A 21,305-nucleotide genomic window follows, 5' to 3' on the forward strand; every position below is an offset into this window, starting at 1 on the left:
CTCACTCTGTGTGTGCGGATACGGGAGAATAAAAAGATTCACGGGACTCCCGCAAACTAGAAATATCTATGAATAAAACATAAAAACTAATAAAAAAATGTTCATATGTTGCAGAAAATCAACAAGAACAACTAAAACAAAATAGAAACAATTTACAGGCCAGAGTTTCTATAACATGTTTGCAGCGTTGAGGGATGTAGCCAATCACAGACATATGTATTGATTTCTTGAACGCAATGGCCAATCAGAAGCATTTAAAATAGACTCCCCTCACCGCTCAAAACTGACTTTTTGTTCAGTGCTGAATTCTGTTTGCTGGCAAATACTCAAATTATAACAAACAAAGTGTATATATTATGAAAGATGCATTGTGCAGTCAGCTTCATTGATAATAACAGATGTGTGAGATTGCGATGAACTGATGTCAGCTTTTTAGGAATTATTAAGGGAGCGCACTTTGCGCGCATTCAGTCATGCCAAACCATGCACTCAGTAGCCTGCTTGCTTTTATGTTATAACAGTGGTTTGTGTGTTAATGCTTTAATAACAAATAATTTATCAGGAGCATTTATGCTGATGTGTATGCTGGCGACACGTAGGCGAAAGTATTTGGAGGTAGCCTACAAAAAAAGTGTATTTGTGGGCGGGAGCGGGACAAAAATGTTGCGGGCGGGAGAAAGTAACATAGAAAGTAGTTGAGAACGTCAGTTATAACAACCCACGTATTAAAAAAATGGACGGGTTTAAATCGGGCTCGGGCTCATAATTACAGTTTATGTGTCGGGCCGGGCTCGGACACAATGCGCACGGGCTCGGGTCGGGCTTGATTTTTTGGGCCCGATCTAAGCTCTACAATGGATGACTTCAGACAGAAGCACATGGATACCACAGCTAAGAACAAACTTACTGCTGATCCACTTTTCCATGTTGATAAGAGCATTAAAATTAGAAAAAATTATGAGACAAATAGAAATCAAGGGACATTTAGAATAGATAAAAATGTGCGATTAATCGCGAGTTAACTATGGCATTAATGCGATTAATCGCGATTAAATATTTTAATCGTTTGACAGCACTATATATATATACACATATCCAGAATATATATATATATATATATATATATATATATATACTTTTGTGACATACAACATTTTGACAATTACAGAAAATTTATGACCAATCAGCCAAAAACTGTGGAGAGCAATTAAATGTATATTTATTCATGATCGATCATTCATGTTCAGATATTTTGTATAATGGCTGCTAAACTGTATAATTTAAATTTTTATATATATATATATTTTTTTTTTTTTTACCATTAATGCCTATAAAAATATTATTATTTTATTAATTAGTTTATGAAATATTTATATGAAAAATAAGTGTAAAAGAACTTTAACCAACACAGTGGCTGCATATATATATATATATATATATATATATATATATATATATATATATATAAATTATTATTTTTTGGCCAATACCAATAATCACTATAAATACATTTACACAAATACACTATTTAATACATTTAAAGAAAATATATAAATATATAAGAATAATAAAATAACTGTTTGACCAACACAGTAATATATATATATATATACAGCTCATCAAAGTCATCTCTATCTGGCACTCTCATATGTAAATGTGTCACAGATGCAACAGCTGTCTCTGTATGTCATCATTAGACTGAATTGGCAGAACATCTCTATTTATCATCTCTGCATGTATGCAGTCTTTCATTATACTGTCGTGATTCACGGTGGAAGACAGTGGCAGTCAATTGAATATCCCTCATTTTCTGCGGGAATGATCACAACATCATGCACAAGAACCACGTGAAGACTGTAATTTGTATTAGGACTCGATCCAGCATTACGTAACTGTTATCTGGGTCTCTTTATTATACAGATGGATGAAGGAACTCCGCCGGAGCCTGACGGCACTTTTGTGGATTACCAGACCACCATGGTGAAGTTTTCAAAAGCCATCGCCATTACTGCGCAGGAAATGGTGAGGACGCTCGCTAACTCAAAATGCTTCCACATTCTCTCACACACCACTGTGCTAATATCACACCTGTGTTCTGTTATGTGACCCTAGATGACGAAGTCAGTGACCTGTCCGGAGGAGCTGGGTGGACTGGCGTCTCAGGTGACGGTGGATTACAGCCAGCTGGCACTACAAGGCCGTCTGGCAGCTGCCACAGCCGAGCCAGAGGAGGTGAGGATCTCTCCAGCGTGTGCGTCTAACCAGTGATCTGAGAAATGCTCATTTACACACACGATAGTAGACGCAGATGGCCTAAACCTCACGCAAACTCCAGATTTAAAGGAACAGATCACCTAAAACTGAAACTGAATTAGCTCAGCTCAGCTTGTACGGTTTTCTCTTTTGTGTAGAACACAGAAATAGATGTTTAGAAATCTAGAATGCTCATTTCTATACAATGAAAGTCAAATTGAACTCGAAAAATGACACACACAAAAAAAAAACTAAAATGTCACAAATGTCCATATGACATGTCCATATGTGTATAGACCAACACAGTAAAAATGATAATGCATTATATATGTTTTATTTATGTATTTTATGACATACAGAAAATTTAATATTTTATATAAAATATGATCAGAACAGTCATTATTTACTGAAAACCTTAAAAAGTACTTTCAAATCTCAGTTGTATTTGCATATCTTTTAAACCATTTAAACACACAAAAAATACTGTATTATACTATGTATGTATATGCTATTGTTCAAACCATTTTATTAGCACTTGAACACTATATTCTAAGTTTTCTATAGCCATTTGATAAATTTGTGCGAGGAATAGATTGAAAATTGTGTCGTTATTGACCTGAAAATCTTTATTTATGAAAATTATTTTCTCTTAAATCTCATCCACATTTGTGTATCATAACCACTTAAATATAATAAAAAATAAACTCATTCACACCATGCTATTTAGTGCAAACACATGAGCCTTGGTCATGCATGTTTAGTAAACCTTATACTTCCACTTTGCGTGTCGTTAAGCCTGTGAACAAAGGTGTGAACACCAGCCGACTTATTTCACACCTTTGCTCTATCCACATTTGAAAAAAGGAACCCGACATGAGGACACGGTAGTCACCAGCTCTCTCTTCGCTAGCGTTTTTTACATAAGTGGCCGCTGCCGTTACCATAGAAACCGCGCACCCCCACAAGCCTTAAAAGCCCGTTGTGATATTCATAATGAAGAGCCGCCCACCCGTGTATCTGTGTGTCAGGTAATGAACATACAGTGCTGTCGGGCCCCCTCAAAGGCCGTCACAATCACTTCTTACTTATTGGATAGAGCTTTGTTTGAACGGAGGCACTGGCTTTTAAAGCAGTCGCCGAGGATGAATATATTCAGATTTAGACCCAGATTCAATCTCGCTTGATTGCCAACTCTTTCTTAAACTCGATATCTTTGCTGTATTTGCAGGTGGGATCTCAGATCAAGACTCGGGTGCAAGAGTTGGGTCACGGCTGCATCTACCTGGTACAGAAGGCCGGAGCCCTGCAGATGAGCCCGACGGACAGTTTTTCCAAGAGAGAGCTGATCGAATACGCACGTGCTGTCACTGAAAAGGTAGGCTTGCTTGCCATCGTGGGAGGCTGTTACTTTAGCGTTTTCTGTGTTACTTTGTTCCGTTTTAATTACATTTTTATTGTGCTGTCCATTCGATTATTTATAGATATATATATATATATAAATATATACAATATTTATATACAATATTTATACATATTTACAAACATTTATGTTATGTGTGATTAATCGCAATTATTCGATCGGAAAGCACAATTTCATCAAGGTATTTTTTTAAAAATCACTAACGAATGTCTATAATCAAAGGTTCATGGTGCTTGTATTTAAAATCTCTTTCTGATCTTTAATGCTGATTAATTTAATATGCTATGTTTGCTAAGGCTAAAAACCCCATAAACATTGAAGTAGAGACTAGTCATATATCTAAAGACCAGAATATTATAGAGACTGCTTAGCAATGGCCTAGAAACCACCCACAACACCCTACCAATGGAATAGTATGTTCTTGCTTCCCTCCAATACACCCTGGAAACCACATAGCTACACACTGACAACCACCCACAACATGCTAGCAATAGCACTGGTCGACCATGATATTTTAATCTCTCCCCTTGAAGCATCTACAGGTTTTAGGGGCATGGTGTTGGAATGGTTCTTCTCATATTTGTTTAACCGAAGCTATTCTGTTCGCATCGGGAAACATTGCTCATCTAAAATGAAACTTGGATCCGGTGTTCCGCATGGTTCTATCCTTGGGCCAGAACTGTTTAATCTTTATATGTTACCTCTGGGTTCTATTTTTTACTAAACATGGGGTTTCTTTTCACCTGTATGCCGATGATACCCACATTTATTTGCCCCTAAAACGTGATGACAAGTCTGCCTTAAAGCCACTTCTGGACTGTATAGATGAACTGAAACTATGGCTTACTGATAACTTTTTGAGTCTGAATGAAAACAAGACAGAAATGATCCTGTTTGGCCCCAGTGATCGTAGTACACATGCTTGTGACCTTCAAACGTTGTCACCTACACGTACACACAGTACCACCTGTATTCGGAATCTGGGGGTTTGGATTGATAACAACATTAACCTTGAAAAGCATATAAGTGCTGTGGTAAAATCCTGCTTCTTTCATCTTCGTCTCTTAAATAAGGTTAAGCCATTTTTGTCTGGTAAACACTTTGAGATAGCAATGCATCCATTTGTAACATCCAGATTGGACTATTGTAATTCTTTATATATTGGAGTTTCTCAGAAACACATCACCCGTCTACAATTAGTCCAAAACGTAGCTGCACGCCTCCTCAAAGGAATTCGTAAATTTTAACATATTACTCCGGTTCTGATCTCGCTTCACTGGCTACCGATTAAATTTCGAATTGATTTTAAAGTTTTGCTTTTTGTTTTTAAATCTCTACAGAATCTAGCTCCCTAGTACCTATCTGAACTGCTTCACCCAGAATTTAAGTTAAGATCCCTAAGATCGGGGGATTCAAACTTACTTTCTGTCCCCTGGACCAGATTAAAAAATAGGGGTGAACGTGCTTTCGCAGCTTATGGACCCAAGCTATGGAATAGCCTACCCTCAAATAACAGATCTGCCCAAACTTTGAAACTTTTTAAAACTTCTCTGAAAACGCACCTTTTTTCATTAGCTTTTAATGTACCTTGATGTGTCCGTCTTTCTCTTTGACGTGTATTTGTTGGTTTTGTGCATGTATTGTCTACCTTTTTATTGCTTTGTTAAGCACTTTGGTCAACGTTAGTTGTTTTTAAATGTGCTATACAAATGAAATTGTATTGTATTGTATTGTATTGTATAGTAATAGTATTACCACGACACCCTAGCAACCACATAGCAACACCCTGTCAACTACCCACTGCACCCTTTCAAACTGTATGGCAAAACACTACAACACCCTAGTAACCTCATACCCACGACACCTTAGCAACCACATAGCCACACAATTGCAACCACCCACAACACCCTAGTAATAGCATAGCAACAAAATGGCAACCACCCACAACACCCTCTTAATCACATACTGTAGCAACGCCCTGTCGACTACCCACTGTACCCTAGCAAACCACTAGCAACCACCCACAACTCTCTAGTAATCGCTTACCCACGACACACTAGCAAACCACATAGCAGCAAAATGCAACCACCCACAACTTCCTAGCAATAGCACTGCAATGCCTTTGCTACCCCCACAACACCCTAGAAATCACATAGCAACACCCTGTCGACTACCCACGACACCCTAGCAACCACACAGCAACATACTAGCAACCACCCACAACATCATAACAAATGGCATAGCAACGCCCTGGCAACTACTCATAACACACTAGAATCATGGTTGCAACATTTGCAATGAAATTAAACTAATGTATTTCCAGTATTTCATCATATGGATTATAAATAGTTTCACAAACCAACGTGAACCTGATGACAAAGCAAACATTTTCCTGGGTATTCTAGCATGTAGTGACATCAAACAGTTCTGTTAATATTTATGAATTTAATGTCAGTGGTAGATGTATCATTGTCTAGATGGGCTTGAGAATGTACAAATAAAATAGTACACAACATTGTGGTCAGAATGATTTTCCAGTCGTAATAATAGGCCCAATGAGAGTCGATTGCCCATACTGTGACTACACTTTTCATTCTTTGTGTTCCAACAGTTTTTATGCCATTTTTCGAATTAATGCAGGAAGCCCCTACTGCTTTTCTTGTGAGGTTGTGTATAGTAGATTACATTCAATCATTGTGTCATATTGTCTTTGATTACATCTCAGTAGCTAGAGTTTGTTCGGTCCCTACTGTGATGGTGCTGTGACCCCTCGCTGCTTTAAATGAGCTCTGTTTAAATGTGTCCGAGTCCCCTACTAGCCCAATTCAATTCAAACCTCTGCTCTGCCTGGAATCATTTCTGTATTAAACGTGAATAGGGATGGTTGCATTTGAATGCCTCCCTTATGGCTTTTCATCTACTCATGAAGACAACTCCATCTCTCTCTGTCGGTCTCTCTCTTTCTCAGTGTTAGTATAATGGTCTCGCTTTAATGGACTTGTCCATCTATCTTTCAGCTGCTTGTCAGAGCCCATCTCTCAACATTTGTCTTTTTCTGATGTTAGCGATGGTAGAAGCAGTTATGTTTATACAGATCCAGGATCAGTTTTGTATTGCTTTCATCGTAGCTTGTTAGAACATTATTATATAATATTTAGTGCTGTCAAAATGAACACGTTAACGTATGCGTTGAATTTTTTTTTTTTCAGTTTAACGCATTCAATATGTTTAATGCAATTAACATCACATTTTTATGATCACACTTATTCATGCAAATGCTTTTAAACCATTCAAGCGTGATAAGAGAACACACACTCATTACGTGAGGAAGTTCTTTGTCCAATAGTTAAAATTTCTGTTTTTTTAGAATTTAGTAGGAAATTACTAGTCATCCAGTTCTTTATATCAGCTATCCATTCCGTTAATTTTGTGGATTGGTAAGTTTCGTCAGGGTGTGAAGAAATATAGAGCAGAGTATCATCAGCATAACAGTGAAAACTAATGCCATGCTTCCTTATGATATCTCCTAAGGGTAGCATGTACAGAGTGAACAGCAGTGGTCCTAGTACTGAGCCTTATGGTACTCCATACTGAACTTTTGACCGATAAGACATCTCTTCATTTACTGCTACAAACTGATAATGGTCAGATAAGTACGATTTAAACCGTGCTAGTGCAATTCCACTAATGACAACATAATTTTCGAGTCTATTTAAAAGAATGTTTAAAACGATAGTGTCAAATGCAGCACTAAGATCGAGTAACACTAATAGAGATACAACCACGATCGGATGATAAGAGCAAATTATTTGTGACTTTAATGAGAGCTGTCTCAGTACTATGATACGGTCTAAATCCTGATGGAAAATCCTCGCAGATACCATTTCTTTCTAAAAAGGAACATAGTTGAATATCTAAAATATCTGGGTCTAAAAATATCAATTGAATTTAAAATACATTTTAATTTAAATGTTAAAATATTTCATTTTAATTAATCAAATAAAATAAATAAAAAATACATTAAATTGTTATCGCCCAAGAGAAGTCCGAATGCATTGTAAAGCTGTTCCAAACTATGCCTATGGAGTTTATAATGAAGTATGATTCACTCTCTCCCGCAGGTGTCCATGGTGTTGTCCGCCCTGCAGGCTGGGAATAAAGGAACTCAGGCCTGCATAACGGCAGCCAGTTCTGTCTCCGGCATCATGGCTGATCTGGACACTACCATCATGTTCGCCTCAGCCGGCACTCTCAACGCAGAGAACGAAGAGTCTTTCGCAGACCACAGGTGTGCCATTGTATAGCCTCATATACATAAAATATGAACGGTTTGTTCTATTAATGTTTTGTATAAACTTGGGACCATAGAATAGAGCTCGAAAAATAGTGTCTGTCATTTAATCTGAAGCGTATTTGTTTGTGCACTCTTCAGAGAGAACATATTGAAAACAGCTAAAGCTTTGGTCGAGGACACCAAGCTGCTTGTGTCTGGTGCTGCATCGAGCCAGGACAAACTAGCCCAGGCAGCCCATTCCTCTGCCAAGACCATCACACAGCTCACTGACGTGGTCAAACTGGGCGCTGCGAGCATGGGCTCAGAGGACCCAGAGACACAGGTGTGTGTGTGTTTCGCTGTTTGTGCATCTTCCTAATCTGTCAAAGGATTTAGTAGACGATACCATCACCAATGTGTTCTAAGACTGCTCCTGTATTTTTATCTCAGTGTAATGAGAATATCATTAGTTCTCCTCTCAAGTGTAGAAGATGTCGTGACATTTGGATGCAGATACTCTCTGACTCATCTGACACATCTCTGCCCAACATTACATCCCTGGAGGAGTGCAGTGTATTATGCGACTGGATAAAGCCGGTGGCATATCATGAAGAAAGGTGGTTGTGATAAAGGTCTCTCTGTCTCTTTCAGGTGGTCCTGATAAACGCAGTCAGAGATGTCGCTAAAGCTTTGGCTGAGCTGATTAGTGCCACTAAATGTGCCGCGGGCAAAGCAGCGGACGATCCATCCATGTATCAGCTGAAGAGTGCCGCCAAGGTGTGTTTGGTTGAAGAATGGTGTGTGTGTGTCTGTAAGGAAAGCATTATGCAGCCTAGTGAGGATCATATCTTATTCTGATCACTATCACACTCCATGTGAGTGCGTGTGTGTGCATGCGTGCGTGCCTGTCTAACAGCTGGCCCTGTCTCTCATTTTCTTGGCTGGGTGCTGTCTTCACTCGCTGTCATCTTGGTATGGCCACAAATAAAACCCAATCTTTCAGTGATCATAGTGTATATGACAGTGTGTACGTGAGTGACTCAACGGCAACACTGCAGGGGACAAAACCATTCTGTGTGTGTGAACGGCTTAAGGACTGCTTTTTTCACTTCCTCTCTTCCTTTCTCTGTCTCCTCTCCAAATGCCATTATTGCCATGTAGCAAAGCATAAATGATTAATTTTGTAAACATAATTAAAAGAAAATTAAAATGGTGCTTGCTTCTGCAGTTATGCTGTGAGTCAGTGCACTTAGTTTGTCATTGAAATTAATCTCCAGGCTTGTATAAACAGAAATTGATGTGTACCCCACATATTTTCAAAAAATCTCTACTCCTTTGATCATTCACCTGGTGCTGTTAAACCTCTGGGATTAACTTCCATATACGTGCAACATGATATGTTTTGTTTAGCATACTTAAGTAGTGCTGTTGTTATCTTCACAGAAAGATTTTTTTACATTCCTTCAACATATGGTGACTTTAGATCCTCTGGGATTTTGCTTCAGACATTCATTGTGCTTGTTTTTTCAGTGTTTTTTTTTTAAAGTTGTGGTGGCGTCCCTCAGGGCTTTGTCTTAGGCCCCCTTTTGTTTTTTTAGGTTTCCTCTTTTGTTCCTTTTGTATTTAAAACTTTGCCTAAAGCAAGATTTAGAAGCATCACAGGCTTCAGCTGTGGTCCATTTAAAAGGTCCAGTTTGATCACCTAACTATTTTCTGATGTTTTGATTTAGATTTTAGTTTTTTACATTACGAAGAACAGAACTAGGTCGACCTTGCCAAGTATTTTACTGAGCTCATTGATACAGCTGTTCCTGTCATAACATTGCTTCTGACCTTTTTTCAGTGTGTCAGGTGAAAAAACTGGTCGCAAAGCTGTTGACATTCTCTAACTGAGCTCACTTGAGATATACATAAAGCACAAAAACGGTGTTCTTTGCCAGTCAGAGACTTTGACCTCCCTATGTTTTCTGATGTTACAGGTGATGGTGACGAACGTGACCTCTCTGCTGAAAACTGTGAAAGCGGTGGAAGATGAGGCCACTCGCGGGACAAGGGCTCTGGAAGCCACTATTGAGTGCATTAAACAGGAACTCACTGTACGGAACATTCTTCGTGTGTATATTGAACTCTTAATAGTCTTTCCAAGAGATATTTTGCATTTCACTTTTAAAGTATAGTTCCTCAAAAAAGGACAATTCTGTCATTATTTATCACCCTCATGCCTTTCAAAACCTGTATGACTGACTTTCTTCTGTGGACACAAAATAAGTTGTTTTGAACAAACAACAATGGACCCCATTGACTTTATATTGACAAAACAAAACACTGAGACATTTTTTCGAAATATCTTGTTTTGTGTTCCACAAAAGAAAAAGAGTCATTCAAGGTTGGAACAACACAAGGATGAGTAAATAAAATTTTTGGTGAACATCTTTTAAGCACGTGAGACTAGTTAATATATTAGAAATGTTGGTTTTATCATGTTCATTTTGATCCTAATTAAGATATGCTAATACAATCCACTTGTATTATAATCTGGCCGTGAATTAGTACCAATTAGGTCCAGCTTAATTAGTTTTAGCCCGGACAAAGGTAAAAACCCATCCATCTGTGATATGTAATACAGAGTAATACACCATGTGAGCATTTGCCTGTTCTCCATCTGCTCCTCGTTCTCCTTCTCCCATGGGCGTCACTACTCCACTTATCAGACACTGTGTGACAGATTGAGATAGTGATACAGGAAAGCAAGAGATTTCTATTTTATCTTCTAGCTTAGTGCTCCTTTTATCAAATGACCAGTACATTGGAAATCCTGACTACATTACTGTATTTAGTCCACAGAAAATCGGCACTGGTCATGTGACCGATTCTAAAAATGTAAGATTCAATAAAGAGAAATGGATATCGGTTATATATGAACTATTTCTTCTCTTGCCCGACTATTGCAACATCTGTTTTCCAGGTTTTCCAGTCCAAGGACGTTCCTGAGAAATCCACCACCCCAGAAGAGTTCATCCGCATGACCAAGGGCATCACCGTTGCGACGGCCAAAGCCGTGGCAGCAGGGAACTCTGCTCAGCAGGAAGATGTGATATCCACTGCCAACCTGAGCCGCAAAGCCATCTCCGACATGTTGACCACCTGCAAGGTGTTTATCCACCATCACACACACATATGCCCACTCACACAAACACATCTCACCACATGCTGATCAACTGTACAATCCACAAACGCTTGAAACCCAACAAAATATGTTTATATACACAAATGATTGTGCTTGCACAAATTCTCCATGTACGGTCAATGCTGTTTGATCGATTTCTCAATGTCATTTTGCACTAACCCACCTTTGACTCCTAAATTACGCCCTCTACTGTTTGTAATGATGCAATGCGGGGTTTTTTTTTCACTCCACAAATTGATATAAAACTACAGATTTTAAAATTCTGCAGATTTCTCTTCATGTGCTATAAATTTGCATTGGTGTCTTGCAGCAAGCCACGTACCACCCAGAAGTAGTCCAGGATGTTAGGAATAAAGCTTTGCTTTACGGCATTGAGTGTACCACCGGATACATCGACTTGCTCGAACACGTCCTTCTAGTGAGTGGGCGCGCCAACAGTTTTTACAGGATGTGTTTTTGCATGTGTTATGTGATTAAACCTCATCTGTTTACTCCACACAGGTCCTGCAGAAACCCACGGCCGAACAGAAACAGCACTTGGCCACACTATCCAAGAAAGTGGCGGGCTCCGTCACAGAGCTCATCCAGACTGCTGAAGCCATGAAAGGTGAGCACACCCTCACGGATTGGTCCCAAAGTGTATCTATTTCCCAAGTATATGAATATTGATGGAGCACTATTAGTTTGAAATAAAATGTTATGGAATAACTTTTTTTAAATAAAAATGCAAAGCCTTGCGAAATGCTATTATAATGGAGAAAATGGTGTGTATATATATATATTATCTAATTTTGTGAATGATGGGTTTTCGAATTCTGCTGAGCTTTCCGTCATGCAGGCCTGGTTATGACAAATGCTCTTGAGAGGTAATAGGGAACATTGCAGGTCAATTGAGCTGAATTTGTGGAGGTTTAATAGAGACATTCGGCTGATGCCGCTGTCTTTCTCTTTTCTATAACACTGCTTTGTTGTTTTTTCCATTTCTGCCACAGATGGAGGTGAGTATGATATACATAGTGTTGTTTTTCTCGAATATCAGGCCACACACATACAGACTTGAGTTACTGACCGGCATGGACACACACACACCCATACAATGAGTTATAGTGTGAGAGAGAAGAGAAGAAGGGATAGAATTGAATTCCCTCAGGTTTAACATAATCCTCAAACACATTCTTGCCATCTGTTTTCACAAGCTGTTTGAACAAAACAGTAGTCTTTTAGTGCCTCTTATACGTCGGTAAAGCAAAATGTATTGCAAAGCACATTTGCTCCATAAATGGCTATTAACATAAAGATGTGCACATTCATCTAGACAATTAATGAATGATTGTGATTGTAATAACCTGCCGGTCAGCACTAAGAACAGTCTTTAACTTGAATGATTAAGAGTTGTGGCATCTGTTCATAATCTTACAGTATATTATATAAACTGTTGCCCTTACCAAATTTTCCATGGTAACTGTATTTATTAGCACAATACATATATATTTAAATAAAATAAAATATATATAAAATATATTTGTCAAGAAAATAATAAATGATCTATAATTATTTCATGACAATTAAGTAAATTTTCCTCCATTATTCTCCTTACCGTAATCTGTACTCACTTTTTTTATTTATTTTTTTTATTCACATTTTCTTGTGGTGATTCTCATTAGATTATAGGTTTATTTAAGCTGCATTTATTTTTTAGATATAATAATAATAATAATTTAAATAAAATAATTTGTATTATTTGTTATTTTTTGTTAGGGATGCACCGATATGAACATTTCGGCCGATATCGATAACCGATATTTCTTTATGTGTGAAAGCCGATAAAACCGATATATTATCCGATAAATCTAAATAAAAAATTTTATATCATTTTTGAGAGCCTGTCTCATCATTAAAAGCCATGTCCCAAGCACACAATTATAATGTTCTTATTATCATTTTATGTTGCCTATATGACAGACTTAACTGTTGCACTTAACTGTATTTTCCTTTTAGTGATTCCAATCATATTTCTAGCAATTCAAACAGTGCGAACAGTGCACATATAAATGTCTCAGCTAAAGGAAATAATACATTATTTATCAGCTTTAATATATCTGCCAAATTTCTTATCGTCCGATACCGATATGATGGCTGATATTTCGTGCATCCCTATTTTTGGTTTTTTGAGACTTGTACTCTGTTCACGTGGTGGCTTCATTTCTAGTAGGATTCATTTCTTTTTAGCAAAACAAATATTTTTCATTTCTTTCTTTTGATTTTGAAGTGAAATATGTGCCGGACATATTCATCAACAGTTTCTGAAGCATATTAACAACTACTGTAGTTACTATGGAAAGTTCTCATGGTCATTTTTGTGAGGTTCTTTTGTTGGCATGTGATTTTTCTATACAGGAGGTTATTGGTTCAAATCCCCATCGCATGATTTTATTTATTTATTTAAATCATGTGTTCACTCTTTCCATGTGTGTATTATGCATATGGTAAGTGAATCGAAAATGAGGGTCCTGCTGACTTCACTTATACCTCCTCTCAGGTTCAGAGTGGGTGGACCCAGAAGACCCCACGGTGATCGCGGAGACTGAGCTCTTGGGTGCTGCTGCGTCCATCGAGGCCGCAGCCAAGAAACTGGAGCAGCTGAAGCCCAGAGCCAAACCAAAGGTATTATTCCATCCGTCTTCTGAATCCAAACACACACACACACAAACACACATTGCCGTGATCAGCTTGCCAACACAACTATATCAGATCACTTTCACCAAGGGCTGCTGGAATGTTTCATTCTTATTTTGTATTCAGGGGAAGTGTTGTTTTTTTGGGGGGTTATTTTTTATTTTAGGACCTCAGAACTTCAGGATGTGGAGTTTTGTATTTTCATGTTGTTGGGGAAGTGTGCACACATCTGTGTATCTTTTTTATGGGTTTTTTGTGGTTATATTTGTCTTGTACATTAACAATTTGATATTTTGAAGTCTAGTGAGAGCTTAACTTTGTCTGAATGGCTTTTGGTTTGTTGGGGTTTTTCTGTGATCCATCTTGGGTCTCAATTATTCAGTATTTTGAAGTTTGGTTTTAGAGCGTGCTGAACTTTTAGTCAGTCAGTCTGAAGCTCCAAGAAGTTCAGCACTTTTTAGAAATGATTTTCCCTGAAGCTCTTTTATTGTTCCATCCATCTGTATTATAGCTCAGCTGTCAGTGATGCTTTTCACCTAAAAAAAAAAAACATTCATCCACATTTTGCCTTTCAGAACTGAAACTGTATAGCAAAATCAGAAAGCTGCCACAAACCCAAAACTGTTTATCATTCTGTCATCCTGTATATTGTTCTATCTACCATTCTGTCTGTCTGTCTAACTGTGGTTATTTCTGTCTGTCTATTTGTCTGTTAATTCTATCTGTCTGTGTGTCTTGTCTATGTCTTTCTCTCTGTGTGCCTTTTTTCTCCACTGATTTGTCTTTCTGTTTATTACCATTTATTTGTTCATTCTGTCTGTCTGTCTGTCTGTCTGTCTGTCTGTCTGTCTATCTACACTACAGTGTCTGTCTATCTGTCTACAGTGTCTGTCGGTCTGTCTACAGTGTCTGTCTTTCTGTCTGTCTGCCTACAGTTTCTGTCTGTCTGTCTGTCTGCCTACAGTGTCTGTCAGTCTGTCTACACTACAGTGTCTGTCTGTCTGTCTGTCTACAGTGTCTGTTTGTCTGTCTGCAGTGTGTGTCTGTCTGTCTGTGTCTACACTACAGTGTCTGTCTGTCTGTCTACAGTATCTGTCTGTCTGTCTACAGTGTCTGTATGTCTGTCTACACTACAGTGTCTGTCTGTCTACGGTGTCTGTCTGTCTGTCTGTCTGTCTGTCTACAGTGTCTGTCTGTCTACAGTGTCTGTCTGTCTACAGTATCTGTCTGTCTGTCTGTCTGTCTACATGGTCTGTCTGTCTGTCTGTCTACACTGTCTGTCTGTCTACAGTATCTGTCTGTCTGTCTACAGTATCGGTCTGTCTGTCTACAGTATCTGAATGTCTGTCTACAGTATCTGTCTGTCTGTCTACAGTATCTGTCTGTCTGTCTGTCTGTCTACAGTGTCTGCCTGTCTGTCTGTCTACAGTGTCTGTCTGTCTGTCTACAGTATCTATCTGTCTGTCTGTCTGTCTACAGTATCTGTCTGTCTGTCTGTCTGTCTACGGTGTCTGTCTGTCAACGGTGTCTGTCTGTCTGTCTACGGCAGAGGTCATCAATCCTGGTCCTGGAGGGCCACTGTCCTGCAGAGTTTAGTTCCAACCTGCTTCAGCACACCTGCCTTTGTATATTCAAGCGATCCTGAAGAGCTTGATAACCTGATTCAGGTGTGCTTGATTAGGGTTGGAACTAAACTCTGCAGGACACCGGCCCTCCAGGACCAGGATTGAAGACCTCTGGTCTACGGTGTCTGTCTGTCTGTCTGTCTGTCTGTCTACAGTGTCTGTCTGTCTGTCTGTCTACAGTGTCTGTCTGTCTGTCTAGAGTATCTGTCTGTCTGTCTACAGTATCTATCTATCTGTCTGTCTGTCTGTCTACAGTATCTATCTGTCTGTCTGTCTGTCTACAGTATCTGTCTGTCTGTCTGTATGTCTACAGTATCTATCTGTCTGTCTGTCTGTCTGTCTACAGTATCTGTCTGTCTGTCTACAGTATCTGTCTGTCTGTCTACAGTGTCTGTCTGTCTGTCTACAGTGTGTGTGTGTCTGTCTGTCTGTCTACAGTGTGTGTGTGTCTGTCTGTCTGTCTACAGTGTCTGTCTGTCTGTCTACAGTATCTGTCTGTCTGTCTGTCTACAGTGTCTGTCTGTCTGTCTACAGTGTGTGTCTGTCTGTCTGTCTACAGTGTCTCTCTGTCTGTCTACAGTGTCTGTCTGTCTAGAGTATCTGTCTGTCTGTCTACAGTATCTATCTGTCTGTCTGTCTACAGTATCTATCTGTCTGTCTGTCTGTCTACAGTATCTATCTGTCTGTCTGTCTGTCTACAGTATCTGTCTGTCTGTCTGTCTGTCTGTCTACACTGTCTCTCTGTCTGTCTACAGTGTCTGTCTGTCTAGAGTATCTGTCTGTCTGTCTACAGTATCTATCTGTCTGTCTGTCTGTCTACAGTATCTATCTGTCTGTCTGTCTGTCTACAGTATCTATCTGTCTGTCTGTCTGTCTACAGTATCTGTCTGTCTGTCTACACTGTCTGTCTGTCTGTCTACAGTGTCTGACTGTCTGTTTGTCTGTCTACACTACAGTGTCTGTCTGTCTGTCTGTCTACAGTGTCTGTCTGTCTACAGTGTCTGTCTGTCTGTCTACAGTGTCTGTCTGTCTACAGTGTCTTTCTGTCTGTCTGTCTGTCTGTCTGTCTGTCTACAGTGTATGTCTGTCTGTCTGTCTGTCTACAGTGTATGTCTGTATGTCTGTCTGTCTACAGTGTATGTCTGTCTGTCTGTCTGTCTACAGTGTCTGTCTGTCTGCCTGTCTATCTGTCTGTCTACAGTGTCTGTCTGTCTACACTACAGTGTCTGTCTGTCTGTCTACACTACAGTGTCTGTCTGTCTGTCTGTCTGTTTGTCTACAGGGTTGTCACCGTCAGTCCATTAAGACATTCATAGTGGATTTTTCATTACCCTTTGCAATGTTTGATATACCATATTTCACAGTTTGTTTCACATTTCTACCTCACATTTAAAGCTCTGCATTACATCCCAAGACTCATTCTGAACTGGTTTAGGGCACAAGAACATGCTTGTTCACTGTTACATGTTTTTTGAAAGTTTTATAGTCAGGTTGAAATTCAACATTCGCCCCTGGAGCGTTCTTCACTGTTTCCCCTGATCTTTCTTCATTCCTCTTCTATCCGTCCTTGTCTTTTCCCTGCTATCCCAGCATGCCCTGCTCTCTTGTTCTCTTCTATCCTCTCTTTCCCCATGTTCTGGAGGTGAGGTAGACCTGGAAGTCTTTCTGCAGGGCTCTGTTTGATATGTTTGATATATTAGGTTGTTATTCTGTCCAACTATATATCAAACATATTCCTACAGTGTCCTGCTCTGTCTCCAGACTTGTGTGTGTTCTGTTTATGACTTGTTCATGAACGTGTGTGTGTGTGTGTGTGTGTGTGTGTGTGTGTGTGTGTGTGTGTGTGTGTGTGTGTGTGTGTGTGTGTGTGTGTGTGTGTGTGTGTGTGTGTGTGTGTGTGTGTGTGTGTGTGTGTGTGTGTGTGTGTGTGTGTGTGTGTGTGTGGTTTCAGAAAGATACATTTTCGATGGTGGCATGCAAGGGTGTGTCTTAGGTCTGTTATAATTGCGCCAAGTCCTTTGATGCTGTTGATTCTGAACATAGTGAACCTAAGAAGTGTCACCACCGTGCCACAAGGTGTCACCCTCTGATCACTTTGTCCAATGTACATCTCACCTCCTCTTTCATCGCCTTGGCTGTGTTTGGAATAGAATACTGCCATAGTATCCATACTATTAATGCAGTATGTGGTAAACTGTGTGCAGTATGTAAAGAATGACCACATTTTCATTAAAGGTTTAGTATATAATAAGAGCACACTGAATGGGTACTAAATCCCACATTGCATTTAATGTAAACTTTCATTTCTGGTTTAATAAATGTACCAGAAGTAATCTGCAATGTTTTTCAACATCTGTCTTTAAAATCAAATGGGTTCATAGTGCAAAGTAACAGTTTTTTAAGGTCATGTGAGGTTGTCATTTGAGGTCATGTGACAACTGTGGCATACTACCGTTTGAAACATGTATGATTGCGTAATGCCAACTGTTTCACTTATTGTTTTTGAGAAATAGTTGCCTGTATGCCATTTACACTGTACAGTATGCAGTAGACAAGTAGCCTATTATATTAAGAACATAGGTAAATAAAGGGTATGTTCAAAATACCATATTACCTTAATACGTGTGCTATTTTTGCAGTATACATTATGCGCATATTAAAGCAATTTAAAAACATATGTTGTCAAAACTTATTGATCATAGAATTTTTTACAGTGTTGTCTAGTGTTATGCTTTTCTGAACAACCCGATGCTCCTTGTTTGTTAGTATAGTGGAACGTATCCCAGCCTGCTACTCAAAGGAGTTTGATTAACCAGAAATCTGTCTTTTTTTTTTAATCAAATAAGCGTAATAGTATGAAATAGATAATATAATAATGAAATAATAAATTTCACTTATGCTGAAGTAAGGGCTGGTGAGACTTCTTGCCCATGTATTAGTATAGCTTAAGCATTTCTTCTTTATAAAAATTAACTATAATGTATAATATAATAAACTATAAATAATGGTTTCATGACTAGCTATGTCAACCAGCAGTGAGCTAAGAGTATTCATTACAATTAATAAAACTGACAATCCCCATTTTGTTATATCTCTTCCTTTTTTATTCTTGCAGCAAGCCGATGAGTCTCTGGACTTTGAGGAGCAGATCCTGGAAGCAGCGAAATCCATTGCTGCAGCAACCAGTGCTCTGGTCAAATCTGCTTCGGCTGCTCAGAGAGAGCTCGTAGCACAGGGCAAGGTATTATCAAGAGTTATTACGTTTTTACTCTTTTGATTGTTTGAACGATTACAAATAGTTTTTTGTTCATTCAAATAAAGCTGGAATAAAATAAAGTATAAATATTAGATGAAAAGGATTTATTCTCTATATCAGTGCGCTCTGTTTCTGAACTTGAGTTTTCTTAAGTTTTCTTCTGGGAATGAACACGTCACAATATTCCTCATTTAAATAATTCCCGCCCAAGGCATATGCAACAAAAAAGGGCGTGGCCTGGTTGAATTGCATTAGTAGTCTGTTGAAATTTGCTGTTATGTTAAGGGGCGGGACATTTCACAAACACGCTCAAAGTGGTTGACCAATCACAACACACTGATCCAGCCGACCAATCAGAGCACATTGCGCTTTTTCATAGAGACAGGAACTAAACAGAGCGTTACTGACAAACTGGGAAGAGAAGTGCTGCAATAATGTGAAAAATAATGTTTTTTGACCATTCAAGCATTAAAAACCTTTTACACAATCAAGGCTTTGTAAAAGGACATAATGTGGCCTCTTAAAAAATGGTAAAAAATGACCATAACAAAAGCATGAAGCAAAATGACTAAAACTTAAATTGAAAACTGAAAAAATAAAAGTAAATTCTACATACTCTACTATATAAATGATACTGAAATAACGCTGCTTCTTTTTAATCTTTATGATATTTCATGTAGGTGGGCTCCATCCCAGCCAATGCAGTAGATGACGGCCAGTGGTCCCAGGGTCTAATATCTGCAGTAAGTTGAAATTACCACCATTGTAATAGATGTACTGTTAAAAAGCAACAGCAATATTGCAAATGATTAATTTGAATCCTTCTCTCTTGTAGGCCCGGATGGTTGCGGCCGCCACCAGTAGCCTATGTGAAGCCGCCAACGCATCAGTCCAGGGTCACGCCAGCGAGGAGAAGCTCATTTCTTCTGCCAAACAGGTGGCAGCTTCCACTGCCCAGCTGCTGGTGGCCTGTAAAGTCAAAGCTGACCAGGACTCTGAGGCCATGAGGAGATTACAGGTTACAGTCACGTATATAAGCTAAAAAAAACAATAGTATTTTTAGCGGACATATTGTGTGAGGAGAACTAAAATCATCTTGAAATCATTTGGTTAAAAGTAAGTGGTTTTGGAAAACCTACTAAGTTGTAGCCTATTCAGTAAAAACTTTGTGTTTGCACAGGCTGCTGGGAATGCAGTCAAGAGAGCGTCTGACAACCTGGTAAAGGCAGCGCAGAAAGCAGCCTTCGATAAAGCAGATGATGACAGTGTCGTGGTTAAAACGAAATTCGTTGGAGGAATCGCTCAGGTGAGGCTTCTTCCCATGTTCCCACAGTATGAATCTGTTAGTCTACAGCAGTTTTTGAATATCCCTTGACTTCCAAAGGACGCTCAATTAAAAAGAGAATTGACATTTAGAACTGCATTATGGATCTGCAAAGCCATCAGTGGGATTTGAAAGCTGTGGGTTTGTACCAGGCATCCACAGCTGGCATCTTACGCTTGGCCGCTGTATGCGCAAAACAGCTTATTTTCCCATTTTATCCCAGGCCAGATGCACATTAATTAAAGACTGTGTGTCTGCCTATTCAGAGCTTCTTTCCTCCCAGCATGCCTTTGTGTCTTGTCTTCATCTTGAGAGAGGGCACTGGAATATTCTGAACATCTGAGAAATGGATGCATGAACCCTGGAATCGTTGCCAGCACAACATAAAGTAGCTTTTTTCACTGAGTCAGCCCCTCTTCAGAGGGTCAGGCCTTGATTCATACATGCCATTCCTTAAATCCACAAAAACGCTACTCTTTTTTGAAAGTAACTGGAGTCCTATTGCAGAATCAGTCCCATATTTTTTCAGCACAGTTATGCTACAATTACACGTTCCACTAAAGAATCCACTGAGACAGAACCTGAGGGAAAAACTGGAAGGAAAACCATTCCCTGGCATTTTCGGCTTTAATATATAAGCATTATTTACGTATCATTGTGCCACAAACTATTTGGCTTGCTACACATTAGAAAGCTGGTTTAAAGCAAGTTTTTAGATTTGAAACTTTAACATTGTATACAAATATTGACCATCATTCATGAACATGAAAAGAATTTCTGTGCATGCACATTGTTTGTAAAACTGTTCTTGTGTAATTTGTGATCAATTACAGAATATATTTTTGTAAATCTTTCTTTTATAAATTGCATTCATCCTCATTTGTTGCATTCATGCAACACAAGGAAAACAGATTTGTATAAACCAATCTTGCATAAATTGGCACAATGATCTGCAGTCATGTCGCATTTATTTTTGCATGAAATGAGAGCAGAATTAAGAATTTGTGGTAATCGTTGGTAAAAACCAATTTTATGTCAGTTGTTGCATTTGTCATATTTATGCATTAAATGAACAGAATAAATTTGTGTAAATCATTCTTGCTTCCACATTCATCCGCATTTGCTGCATTCAGCCAACACAAGCGAAAACAAATTTGTATAAAATATTCTTGCATAAATTGCCGCAATGATCTACAGTCATGTCGCATCGATTTGTGCTTGAAACGCAACCAGAGAAAATGCATATGGTAATCATTCGTAAAACCATTCTTTTAAAAAATACATTTTTGTA

General features: G+C 38.7%; 1 protein-coding gene across 1 annotated transcript in view; it reads left to right on the forward strand.

Annotated features, from left to right (window-relative positions):
- tln2b (talin 2b) overlaps nucleotides 1-21,305 on the forward strand; it is a 154,979-nt gene that overhangs the window by 128,682 nt on the left and 4,992 nt on the right. Inside the window, exons 42-56 of the mRNA XM_077211108.1 lie at nucleotides 1,921-2,022; nucleotides 2,113-2,232; nucleotides 3,482-3,628; nucleotides 7,795-7,961; nucleotides 8,106-8,289; nucleotides 8,598-8,723; nucleotides 9,926-10,042; nucleotides 10,912-11,097; nucleotides 11,444-11,551; nucleotides 11,635-11,740; nucleotides 13,673-13,797; nucleotides 18,550-18,675; nucleotides 19,371-19,433; nucleotides 19,526-19,708; nucleotides 19,871-19,996. Of these exons, the coding sequence (XP_077067223.1) occupies nucleotides 1,921-2,022; nucleotides 2,113-2,232; nucleotides 3,482-3,628; nucleotides 7,795-7,961; nucleotides 8,106-8,289; nucleotides 8,598-8,723; nucleotides 9,926-10,042; nucleotides 10,912-11,097; nucleotides 11,444-11,551; nucleotides 11,635-11,740; nucleotides 13,673-13,797; nucleotides 18,550-18,675; nucleotides 19,371-19,433; nucleotides 19,526-19,708; nucleotides 19,871-19,996 (1,986 nt within the window). The remainder of the gene's footprint in view (nucleotides 1-1,920; nucleotides 2,023-2,112; nucleotides 2,233-3,481; nucleotides 3,629-7,794; nucleotides 7,962-8,105; nucleotides 8,290-8,597; nucleotides 8,724-9,925; nucleotides 10,043-10,911; nucleotides 11,098-11,443; nucleotides 11,552-11,634; nucleotides 11,741-13,672; nucleotides 13,798-18,549; nucleotides 18,676-19,370; nucleotides 19,434-19,525; nucleotides 19,709-19,870; nucleotides 19,997-21,305) is intronic.

This window comes from Siphateles boraxobius, unplaced genomic scaffold, assembly GCF_051911475.1.
Source record: "Siphateles boraxobius isolate OS27281-9 unplaced genomic scaffold, OSU_SipBor_1 65, whole genome shotgun sequence".
NCBI classification, from domain to species: Eukaryota; Metazoa; Chordata; class Actinopteri; order Cypriniformes; family Leuciscidae; genus Siphateles; species Siphateles boraxobius.